This window comes from Harpia harpyja, chromosome Z, assembly GCF_026419915.1.
Source record: "Harpia harpyja isolate bHarHar1 chromosome Z, bHarHar1 primary haplotype, whole genome shotgun sequence".
Taxonomy (NCBI): domain Eukaryota; kingdom Metazoa; phylum Chordata; class Aves; order Accipitriformes; family Accipitridae; genus Harpia; species Harpia harpyja.
The window spans coordinates 27,123,154-27,136,410 of NC_068969.1; the positions used below are offsets into that span (position 1 = coordinate 27,123,154).

Genomic DNA, 13,257 nt, shown 5'->3' on the forward strand with positions numbered 1-13,257 from the left:
AGTTAAACCTCCCACTGAAACTCAATTATTCCATGATTCTGCGATATGGGGATTGAATATAATCATAGAGGTTACGGTACATAAGCTTTACCAGGTAGAAGAGTTATTCAGATAAACTTCTGTATTCAGTGGAAGGGAGGAGAAAGCCTTCTCAAGACCTCTCTCATTCTTTGACCAAATAGAAGAAATAAAGGTAGGGAGGAGACATTTAGAAAGAGATTCAAATATTTCTGAATTTAAAAAACCCCCAATGTTTAGGGTAATTGAACAGGTGTATCTGGAACACAAACATTTAAGCCATATCTTTAGATAGAAAACGAAGTAGGAATGTATGATGATGTTATCACAGCTTGCCTTTTGTCCTCACCTTTTGGAGTTTAATTTGAGGAAAAAAATAGCATGAAAGGTTAATTCCTATGTACAGGACTGAATTTCTGGGACATGTAAAACCATAATAATATTATACAAGGTTAAAAAAAGATAAAAATATCTTTAGTTGCACTTTTATTTTCATCTGTGTTTTATTTTAGTAGATCATCTCAAACTCAAAGGCCTTCAAACTACTTCTATCTTTCTCTTCAGTCCTTACAGCATAACCGCTGCTACTACTGAAAAGCCACAGGGAAATTAAAGAAAGGTCACAGCAAGTCTTCTACCTGTATTTATGAAATATGAGGACAAATCTTCATGTTACAGTCATACATGAACCTCCTATTAAACTGAAGTGTTCTACTGCAAAGTCATTACCTTCCTCTAGTTTATGTTTTTAAAATTCGATTCAGCACTATCTACATATCTATATGAGAGGTACACAGATCTAAAGACTATCTGGGAAGGGCTTTGTACACACACACAAAAGCACATGAATACAAGACCTTTCCAAGTGTAGTTTTCTAGTATCACTTAATCTCATAAAGTGATAACATCATTGCAATATACTTTTGCCTGGTTGTAATCCCACAGATATTTAATCTTAAATATAGCTATTAACCTTGAAAATTTTGCTTGTTTTGACAATCTCTTTTATTCTTCTACCAAACTTCCAACTGATATAGCATTTAATACTTTCTTAAGAATATTAAAGAATGTTTTTGTGTAAGAGTCTCCTTCAGAGGTGGAACATTCTTGTCAAAATAGTTCATCCTGCACTGAAACTTGATATTAAATTATTCATCCAGGAAGCAAAAATTTAAAAACCAGTGGTGTCTAGCTTTGAGGTACACCATACTCAAAAAATAAAACAAAAATTGCTCGTTTGTGAATTCTTTGAGCTGTTACAAAAAACCTTCTGTTTATATATATATATATATGTATTCTGAAATACTGATAGAAGCTTTTACTTAGGCTACATGATGTTTGTAATAATTTTAAATGCTCCTGTTCAAAATCTGCAGATTTCTTCCAGAGCATGCAGTGGTGGTGCATGACATTACATTCCTCATATCCAGGATTCCTGGCAATGAGTATAGAACTGACCTAACCTACTGTGCAGTATCATAAAATCACAGAATGGTTTGGGTTGGAAGGGACCTTAAAGATCATCTAGTTCCAACCCCCCCGCCACGGGCAGGGACACCTTCCACTAGACCAGGTTGCTCCAAGCCCCATCCAACCTGGCCTTGAACTCTTCCAGTGATGGGGCATCCACAACCTCTCTGTTCCAGTGCCTCACCACCCTCATAGTGAAGAAGTTCTTCCCTATGTCTGATCTAAATCTACCCTCTTTCATTTTAAAACTGTTGCCCCTTGTCCTGTCACCACTGCCCCTGGTATAAAGCCTCTCTCTGTCTTTCTTATATCTACTAACTCTCACTAGCAGTCATAACAGCTTTGGGTAGACTGTCAAGAGCAAAACAGTTTCTACTTGTTTCAAAATGCATTCAGAAGAATTGAAGAAATATTTTTAAGAAAGGAGATCAGGCACTGAAGAGTGTGTTTCCATAATGGTGCTATTTAAATGATAAAGAGTTTTGAGAAAAAAACTCTCAGCCAAATGAAGTCCCGTGACCTTACCTCCCACCTAGTCTTCAGCACAGAGAATACACTGTATCTGGATGACATTTAATGTACTTCAGTATCCTTACAGTACTTGAACATTTTTAATATTTCCATACCTGGTTTCGTGCCAAAGTTACTCACTCATTTATCCAAGACAACTCTGAATGCTCAGTAAAATCTAACAGCAGAATGCATGTGTTTTATGGGGCCTTTATCTCCCTATGAAATAAATGGAAACCTTTCTCCCGTTGTGCTGCTCAACCTGAAACAAGCAGCCAAGCAACTGGTGGGAAACACACTTGTGCTGGTTTCGGCTGGGATAGAGTTAATTGTGTTCCTACTAGCTGGTATAGTGCTATGTTTTTGAGCTAGGTATGAGAAGAACGTTGATAACACACTGGGTCTTTCCAATTGTTGCTAAGTAATATTTAGTCTGAAGTCAGGGATTTTTCAGCTTCTGACGCTCAACCAGCAAGAAAGCTGGAGGGGCACGAGAAGTTTGAAGGGGACACAGCCAGGGCACCTGACCCAAACTGGCCACAGGGCTATTCCATACCATGGGATGTCACATCTAGTATATAAACTGGGGGGAGTGGGGGCGGGGGGATCGCCGCTCGGGGACTAACTGGCGTCGATTGGTAGGTGGTGAGCAATTGCACTGCGCATCATTTGTACGTTCCAATCCTTTTATTATTACTGTTGTCATTTTATTAGTGTTATCATTATCATTATTAGTTTCTTCTTTTCTGTTCTATTAAACCGTTCTTATCTCAACCCACGAGTTTTACTTCTTTTCCCGATTCTCTCCCCCATCCCACTGGGTAGGGGGGGAAGTGAGTGAGCATCTGCGTGGTGCTCAGTGGCTAGCTGGTGTTAAACCACGACAACACTGAACATATGATCTTCTAGCAAGATGAAAGGAGCGCTTCCATATTCCCACCTGACAGAACCATTTGTACTATGAATGCAGATGCAAGCTTGCTAACAACTCTGAAATGTTGTTTTGTAAGATATGGTCTGGAGATCATTATTTGCATTAAGTACTTTTTTCTCTCCAGTGCTTGTGATATAGAGGCAGCGTAATGTAATATGAACAAGCAATGAGAGTGACCAGCAACAGGACTAGAGCGTCCACCCAAACTGTATAAGCCGGTCTAAGTAGAAAAAGTTGGGTTTTGAATGACAGTAGTGATGATGGAAAACATCAGTGTGGTTCTTGTGGGATTAAGACAAAACATCAGTAGGTTCCAGACATTAAATGTTTTCAGCAATATTTCTCTCTTAATAGTAGAGTACACAATTCTGCAACTGTTCCACTACTTTAGAAATTCTCTTACACTATATATTTGATGGGCCTGTCCATAGGGATATGGAAGTCGAGAGACAATTAATTTCATCATTATCTCTCTTCTTGCATGTTCATAGATAATAGAGGACTCTACTGAAAAGCAGGCAGAAACTAAGCTAAGGCACATGAATATGGTTGTAGACCTGCTTTGTTATAAGCTAATGTCAGACAAAATTTTTTTCACCTATACTTGCATAAGAAATAACGCGTACCATTTCCATTTTGTTTGTAAAGTACGTTTGCAATGTAAAAACAGCGCGGTTATAAAAGCCTCCCAAACCCATTTAGACATTAGTTTAAACTTCTAATAACATTTTCATTGATGAATATGTGATCATAGTGAAAAAACCATGGATCTGGAACTCTTGGAGCACCAGAGTTATTCTTTACCTCTTGCTCGCATGCTTGCAGCATTCCATGTCTCCTAATTTCAACCTCCCTTCACCTCCAGTTCAACAGAAATGAGGACATTTTTCTCCACCCTAACTAAACAGGACAAAACTAAAGACTGAGTGTTTACAATGCTCCAGTTTGTGTTCTTTGAACCATTCTTCATGAAAACTGTGATACTGTTAGGTAACAACTAACTACAGTATTTTCACACGCTTGTACTATGCACTATATAAAATTAAAGAAAATATGAGAAGACTGTGGTGGTTGTAAATTGAATTTTTGACAGATACAAAACCAATAATGACTGAGCTCTTTGCCATGGGCTATACTCACATCAGCATAATGCCCCCTCATATCACAGCGATTGCATTGTTTATTCCAATAGGGTCTCTCAAGACATTCCCTGAAATAGTGGCCAGGCAAACAGCAGTTCAAACAAAAACGTGCTGGGCAACTGTTTTGTAGATGACCTCTTCCTGCACACAGGCAACAACAGGGAACTTTCTATGGAGAAACAAAAAAAGAGTTATGTTAAGTGAGAATGTTTCAAAAGATTAATGAAAAGAAAAAAAAATCAAAAGAGGAAATGGAGAAGAAACCACCCCAAATAAATGTCTACTGCTTACTAGGAATTGCAGAGATGTTAATGTTTTATCAAGGAATCGAAGTGAAGGAAGACTATGAATAGAGTAAAACTCGAAGTTGTAGCTCCATAGACTCCCTGTACTTCCTTGATTTGGACCTTGCATCAGAAGCACTTGTTAAATGCCCAGTGCCCATGCTATTTGCCGAGTGAATACAGCAAAAATAATCATTAAACTGGAAACCATATTTCACTCAGAGCAGAAGTGTTGGGCACTCTGTATGAACACTTATTTTTTTATTAAATTTCTTAAAAGCTGAAAAACAAAACTATATCATAGAAACATGATACACAGTTTGTAACACAACATACTGGACTGGTTTGTAAATATGGTCTGTGCCACAGACCACTGCACTGCTGTCCTGGTTTCAGCTGGGATAGAGTTAATTTTCTTCCTAGTAGCTGTTACAGTGTGTTTTGGATTTAGTGTGAGAATAATGTTGATAACACACTGATGTTTTAGCTGTTGCTAAGTAGTGCTTATCCTAAGGTAAGGATTTTTCAGTTTCCCATGCTCTGCCAGTAAGCAGGTGCACAAGAAGCTGGGAGGGAGCATGGCCAGGACAGCTGACCTGAACTAGCCAAAGGGATATTCCATACCATAGAATGTCATCCTCAGTACATAAACTGGGGGAAGTTGGCCAGGACATGCAGATCACTGCTCGGGCATTGGTCAGTGGGTGGTGAGCAACTGCATTGTGCATCACTTGTCTTTTCTTGGGTCTAATTTCTCTCATTTTCTTATATTCCTTTTCATTACAATTATTATTATTGTTATTATATTTCTTCTTCTATTTTATTTTAGTTACTAAACTGTTCTTACCTCAACCCAGGATTTTTACTTTTTTCTGATTCTTCTCCCCATCCCCCTGGGAGCAGGGAGGAGTGAGCGAGCGGGCGGCTGCGTGCTGGTTAGTCGCTGGCTGGGGTTAAACCACGACCACTGCAAGCAGGCTGGGTGGGGGCAGGAGGCTGGTGGGGGACACAGCCAGGACGGCTGACCCCAGCTGACCAAAGAGATATCTGTACCATACAGCATCATGCTCAGCAACAGGACTTGGGGGGGATGGAGGGTGTCCAAAGTAGCTGTTGCTCAGGGACTGGCTGGGCATCTGTCTGCTGTGGTGAGTGAGTGCTTTTGCATCACTGGGGTTTTTTTCTTCGCTTACTATACTGCCTTTATCTCGAGTCATGAGTTTTTCTTGCTTTTGCCCTTCCAATTCTCTCCCCTTCCCCACAAGGGGTGCGTAAGTGAGGGGCTGGTTGGGGGCTTAGCTGCCAGCTGGGGTCAGCCCGCCACAACCCCATGGCGACATGGCTTGTGACTCACACAAATAAGCACATGGAGGGACAAATATAAAACGCTGAAAGCTGTTCTGCGGCCACACCTGTATCTCTTTAAAGCCAATTTTCCCAGTGAGTGAGCGTATCTTCATTCCAAGGGCTTAGGTTTCAGCTAGGTGGGATGTAGTCACTCAAAGTCTCAGTGCAGGTAACAGCCTCAGGGACTGAGGTTTTTACAGACTCTGTTGTGGGGACTGGTAAATCCAGACTCTCATGCAACTGCCCCCATTTCTTGACAGTATAGTGAGTGATCTTTAAATGTCTAACCCCTGGACAAACTTTCTGAATATTGGGCATCTATGTGAGTTGCTTAAAGTTACTTCCCATTTCATCTTGTCTATAATTTTGAGCACTATTCATATCATGGTTCATTATATAGGTAACTGCTTTCATTCATTTACTAAGGGTGATTTTTGGATTCCTTAGGTTCTCCTTGTTGAAAATACATTTGAAACAATTTTATGTCTTAAAGCTGGTTTTACAATACGAAAAAAAATGCTTCTATATTGTAGTCAACTCTCTTTTTGCTCAGTTTATACTTACAGATTTTTTCCTTTATAAAAACAATAAAAGCAATGACCTCCGCAAAACAGACAGCTAATTTTATATAGCAAACTGATCTTGTGCAAGGTATCCTTCAACTTGGAGCAACCTTTCAATGAAATAATAAACCACTGAAGCAATGCTTCTAATGGCAAGCACAAGACTATTAGAAGAAATAGCTGCATCTACAAGTAATTTAAGTGTTGCCTTTACCTTTGGACTAAGACAGTTCTTGGACAAATGACCTGGTCTACCGCAATTTCTACAGGTAACATTTTTAACAGCTGTGTAGTACCGCATACTGGTATGCCTCGCACTTGCATAGTTGGAGATCTGTGCCTGGTGAAACAAGAAGAAAGAAATGTATTTACCATTTGAGATTCTGTGGTTTAGTGTTTGTTAGAATGGGAAATTTGTAAAGGTCACTGCTGGTAGTGTTCAGTTAGAAATCTAACTTTTTACAAGTACAATTTACACATCCAGGTTTGAACTGGATAATTCTGTTATAGAGAAACGTGCATTGTCTAGAAGAAAAGTATTGTCTTGTTCAAACTTTGACTTCAGGACATTCTTTTTTGCTGTTTAAAATTGCAGTTATGAAGTTCTGCTTTCCCTTGGTTAATCAAGACACTCTTATTCACTACGCTATTTCATGACAAACTGGAATTTTTCCCAGAACACAAATATAACTAACATTAATTGCAAATGCAAGTTACACATTCCCTTGCACACATTAAGGAAAACTTCTTGGACAAAGTACAATGCTATACAAGTCTAGACCAAATCTGCAATTTGCAATTGTAAAGAAAGATTTAAAAAGGAAAAAGAAAAAAAAAGAGAAGCTGGAAACAACTCTCTCTCTCTCAGTGACCTCACACATACTCTCTAGGCAGACAGAACCGAAAATCCTATCTTCAACCTTTATTGCTTAGTAAACATCACAATTTTTAAAAACGGAAATAAAATTTTGGACAAGTGAACAGGAGAGGTACAAAATACCATTTCTCTTAAAAGAAAGAATTTGTTGGTGTCACCTGATTATGTAAGCTTTACTGAACCTTGGAAAGAGAAATCGAAGGAGTCAGACTTTACAGCTGAAGCTTACTCTTCCTGGATGCTACGGTACCTTGCACGAGTACTCTGGGTTACAGCCTAACTGTACCAACTCCTGAGCCGAGTCCAACCTCTGGGAGTGCAGGAAAGCTAAACAAACACAGATGGCTCGTAGTGCTGCCTGTGGGAATGCAATTTAGCTGCCACAGAACAATTACTAGTCTCTAAAGCAACTGGAAAGGAAGAGCCGACTTCCTCCTCGCGGAGCGTGTGGAAGCGCTCCGATTCCCGGCATCCTCGTCCCACTCCACTTGTGTGCCTGCCCCAACAACTGAACCTCTTCCTACTCTACGAGAGCTCAGGCTTCATCTGCCGTTGGGAGGACGCTCCTAACGATTCCACACCAAAACTACAGATGGATTTTTCAATCCCATTTATCTTGCTCTGCTTGTCAATAAATATAAAAATAAAGAATTATGGAACAATTGGGTTGTCTGTGTTACCTCTAAGTCTTTATTACAGATGGACCAGTCCACATCAGCTTCTCCTGAAAAACAGAAATAAAATTAATTTTATTTAATTTATATGAATATTTTTCCATAATATATTCAACATTATGACTACTGCATTTACTGAAACTGACAGCAGACTTTGAATGTACCAAAGTGAAGAAACTAGTTCTATCTTCAGTAAAGGAAAACTATCAACCTGCTTGGCACCAAACCTGATTCACCTTAAAATCAGCACATGTTCAACTATTGGGTGGACTTTATTTAACACCACCCTCTTGTCCTGCCCCCTCAGGGTATAAATTCAGGCAAGGATTTAATTTCTTCAGAGGCAGGGACTGCAAAGCTTCCAGTTCCAGCCATCTGAATTATCTCTGCCTACACTCATGGGGATGCCCAGCTAAAGTCCAGAGGTTGCCAGAGTGATAGCACGTGGAACAAGAAGTTAATGCACAGCATAAAATATACTTTTCGCCCTTATGAATTCACAAAATCTGTGTCTTCAGCAGTGCTTTCTGACTGCTGCATGCCAAAATGACTTTATACATAACCACAGCAACTAAGACTGTAAGCTAAGTAATTCTATTTCAAAACAGGGTTTGGTAATGTGCAATAAATCAGGACGACACACTAAATTATCAACTGTCACACCATAACCTCTCACACACAGCCTTTGGACTGGCAGAAGTAAAAAGAAAAAAATCAAAGAGGAAATAAAAGGCAATAAGCTAAAAGAATAGGGATGCAGTTACAGCTGTTTAAAAATTCTGCACATCAACACTGTTTACTTCTCTCACTGTGCAAAGACAGCTGTACCACCACAGCATCTTTTTCATCATTAAGGGAGGATTCATGTCAACGGAGGCGTTCACGTTACCTATGCTTTTACAGTAACCATTACAACTTGTGCGCAAATTAATCCTGTGTGTTTGCAGACTTTTTAATGCAAATTGTCCCATCCTGCTCTCACAATCCAAATCTGAACCATCTACATGTGTTATTAACACAAATCACAACATCAAGATTTACAAACAGTAAAAAAAACCAGTAAAAATTTATTGACCTGATTTTGATTGTACTATTCATTTCCAATAAAAGGCAGATGACTAGAAATTAAAATTACACCATCTATAATGTCAGGTCTAACCCTTCTTTTACTGAAAAAGTCAGTAATTTCAGCTAAGTGTGTAATGCTCTATCTAGATACAAGGTACGTCACTCAAACACAGAGCAGGTGCTCTAGAGCATAATACCTGCTTGCTGCTGTTTTTCATCAAAAGTCAGGGCCAATACTACCTGCTCTAATCTGAACAGCACTCTGAAATATTTTTATTTTCAACACTCTCTAATGTCAACAATACTAATGACCATAACAGAAACATTAATAATGAATTAACTGGCCTACTTGTAAAGCAATTTGAGTGATGTGTCATACATAAGTCATGGTATGCATAGCAAGTGGCACAGCCAGAGCTCAAATACAAGCATCCAACAGATCCTTCACCCAAGCATCATTCAGGGTAAGAAGCGATCACCAGAACAAGAGGTGGTGTCATGCCTGCAGCCCTGGAGATTGCTTCTCCCAGAATCTTGGCTCCCAGCAGAGAGGACGGAAGGGACAGCATCGCATCAGCTCTCTTCAGTGGAAGTGAGTCATGGGTACGCCGAAAGGAAAATTAGGCCTTTTGGTGTCTAGTCATTAAAAGTAAAGAAACGCACTGACAAATTTGAGTGCATTATTTATTACTTGGAAGCCTGTTAAGGAAATTCATTCATAAAGAAAAAGATATTTGTAATTCAAAACTCTGCCCTGGCAATCAGTACTGTGAGTGCCATGTTTCACAGAAATGCACATGCAGAATGGTTGACAGGTTACAGATCAAAATTACCAGCGAATTAACTCCTGTTAATCATTAGGCATGTCCTTCCTGAGGACAAACCAACTAAGTTTCTCTTCTTCACTGTCAAAATCCCCTGCTTCACAGGGGAAAACCATAGTACAATGATTCAAATATTCCTAGTGCTAGAAACTAAAACTGCTCAAATGAGAACATAAATACAAGAGCTTTAATGCTGAATGAAATAGTACAACAAAATCTCTCTTTACTAAATCTGTTTGGTGACCTAAAAGTTAAGTCGAATTCACAACAGACTGCATAAGGCTTTGTTTTCAGTCACAATAAATTCTTCAGACTGAAAGATGAAAGAAGAGTTATGCTTCTGCAACCAACTTGAAATCTTGCTTTAGAGACACCTAGAAAAACCTGCAATGATTTTTCTCATTAACCACGGCATTTTGTCTGGCACTGAATGATGAAATAAATCACAAAACTCTGCTCAAGTTGACAAATACACCACCCACCCGCCCCCCTACCCCCGATTTAGTTTGCTGCTGTGGACGAATTAACTTGTCCAACAGGCACTTCCAGTCTCTGGGTGGCTGCGGGTTCCTCTGAGCTGGCTTTCTGGCCACTCCACCTCCCACCAGTCCTGCTGTTGCCCTTTGCTGGTCCTCCACCAGCAACACCCATCAGCACGCTGAAGACTCCTTTGTACCCCACTCTCCCTGGTCTGTAGCACCCATAATCTTTGTTTTCACTCCTTAATACTCAGAGTCATGAAGGCGACAGGTCTGGGACCACAGGTTTGGAGAAGCTCCTTCCCCGAGGACACCGTGGTGGGCTCCGCTCGCAGCCCTGGGGACAGACGGGATGCCCGAGGACCATCTTCTCCCACTCCACAACCCCAAACGGCATCCTCAGACCCCGTCCTGGGACTGAGAGGGCAATTTTGGTCAAAGCACAGACATAAAAGACGTATGCTAATTACTGAAAGTTTCCGTATTTAGCAAAGGCTGGTACAATGAAATCTGCCACCTGATGTTTTCCAAGGCCAAGCCAGTACAATGTTAAAGCATTTCATCCTTTTTTCAGATGGACACACACAGAGAGGGTGGATTTCTGCCTTAAGGAATGGGGCTATGACTACTTTATTTTTACTCTTAAGAAAGCAGCAGTTTAAAAGCTATTCAGATAATCTCTGTCAAGACTTTCCTCTTTTTTTGTGGAGCAGCTGCACACACAAAACTTGTTACTTAAAGGGTCCTGTGAGTTTTTACAGTGTATTAATAAAATCCTCCCAGAACATCTTCAACAAATTCATGCTTTTATTCTTTCTCACCTTAGTTTGTTAAAAGCAATCTCATTTTTAAGATTATATTAATTTCTGTTCTTCAACTAAAAAAACTCCTGACTTTGTCATATAAACTCCTTGTATTTATACTTTGAAAAACTGTCAAATTGTCAAACTGCAGAACAGAGAAGAAGGGAAGGGAAAGAAAAGGATGCAAAATATATACTGTTTAGATGAAAATGGAAGCTCTGTGCAAGGTTCTTCCTTTATAAAAATATTACACTTAGTCTGTCCTGTGCGCCTATACAATAGCATGAATGGTAAGCAACAGCTTTGTTTTTTTTTAAAGAAAAATTTTGAAAGATCTGAGAGATTCACATGTAACCCTTCACCAGCATGAAAATGTAAATTTCCAAGCGGCGCTTATGGTGAAGCCAGATTTAGGACCACTGTTCAATGTGCATTCAAGCCTTCCCTCTTTCATTCCAGAAAGGGAAAGGAGGGGAGGAGGGAGAACGAGGACCAGCAGTCAAAACCTGAAATTGCCCGGAGGAACAATCCGCTTCCACAGAACAAAAAACTGACTTAGAATAAACAATAAACTGTTCAGAAGATTTCCTTATCTGCTGTACCACCGATGATCCCAGAGGCTGAGCAGGCTGCCCCAGCAAGGAAGGGCACAGTCGGGCACAGATTTTGACCCCAACAAAAGTCACAGTTTTATTTCACTCATCAGAGCTGGGAGAAAACACATCCCTGTTCTCCGTGCAAGTTCAGCCTGCCCTGCAAACATTTATTTCATTGCCTTATTTAACAACACAGAGAAACTGTAGAGCATGGACATTCAGCTTTGAAAGTAAAACACTACATTTTCTAAAAGAGGAGGGCAAGTGGTGTCCCCCCTTTCCTTCTAAATGGAAAATACATGCAGACATGTATTTTATTTAGTTTATTTTGCGATCAACTCAGTGAAATGGGCTGCTTCAAGCTGTGACAGTACGATATGTGGCCTGAAGGGCAAATACGTTTCAAAGCTGGGCTTTAAAAATTGGATTTTGACTGCTAATTAATATAGCACAATACAGAATAGAGAACCCTAATTACATTCTACTGTAAGACCTCTGTGGCAAGGACTGTTTCAGACACATCTCTGGACAATATTTAGCGTGTCAGGACACAGCTTCTGCTGCTCCTGGAGTAACAAATAACATTTTAAAATTATGAGCCTTAAACCCCTGAAAATTATCTATATCTGTAAGAATTTCACATTGTGACATTTTACATATATCTGAACATTCCTGTTTATGTTTGAACCAATGTGATTCCAGTCTTATTGTAACGTAATTTGCTAGAACGAGTTTCACATTTTTTCTGTTCAAGTAAAAAAGTTTCTTTGCAGAAAGAAAGGAATGGAGGTATGAAGTGATAACAAACAAGCAGTGTCCCAGAACAGAAATCGAGATTGCCTCCCTACATCAGATTTTGCAAAGCACAGGATTTCAGGTTTCTATGCACTAGGATGCACTATACATATCTCTTTTCTAGGAAGATCTATTCCAAGTACCCATATACATGTGTGTCACCAGAAGTTTTTGAAGTAAAGGATGTCTGCTCTACAGCCACCTAAGACTAACTGAACTGAAAAGGGAGCTAGTCCTCCTTATGCTCCCTGAAGTTCCTACTCAAGCTGCATCCAGGCACAGCACAGCTCAGGTACACAGGGCTCCCAAAAATCGCTGTTTGGAGGGAGGGCACTGCAGGTCTGAGTGACTCCTTGTGCAGCCAGCGCATCTCAGAGCACTGTCCTGAGCGACTAGCCACGGACCCCCATCACGGATTTCTGGTTTCTCGCAATTCCAGCTCCATCCCAACATGGACAAACGCCCTGCAGGGTACCAGGGCTAGGAGATGCACAGCAGCCACAGCAGATGAAGCACTCTCTGCATCACCCAGGTACTCAAATTAACCCCTGTGCAGAAGAAGTGGAATCAACCGTGCTATTTTTCTTAGACACTTCTAAGGATTTCTCAGCTTTGCTTTGATGAGCAAAAGGCAATTTACTTAAAAACAGGACACCTGCTGTTATAATGGATTACATGGCAATATCTCTTAAATGCAACTTTAAGAGATCCATAAACTCCCACAGAGAAATCAGTCGATGTAATCATTGACAGAAGTTCAATTTGAGAAATTTTCTCATGGCAAGGAAAGACTCTCCTGCCTTCCCCTTGATATCTAACATACATATATGCACAGTAATATGCACATTTTTTGTCAGTGAGAAAATACCTGCA

The 13,257-nt window shown here is 40.0% G+C and overlaps 1 protein-coding gene across 2 annotated transcripts in view; it reads right to left on the reverse strand.

Moving 5' to 3' along the window:
• Positions 1-13,257, reverse strand: part of ZCCHC7 (zinc finger CCHC-type containing 7) — a 123,992-nt gene that overhangs the window by 34,855 nt on the left and 75,880 nt on the right. For both annotated transcript variants that reach the window (XM_052777944.1, XM_052777943.1), the window contains exons 5-7: positions 7,826-7,869; positions 6,483-6,608; positions 4,073-4,243 (exon numbers count right to left, since the gene is read on the reverse strand). In XM_052777944.1, coding sequence (XP_052633904.1) covers positions 4,073-4,243; positions 6,483-6,608; positions 7,826-7,869 — 341 coding nt within the window. The remainder of the gene's footprint in view (positions 1-4,072; positions 4,244-6,482; positions 6,609-7,825; positions 7,870-13,257) is intronic.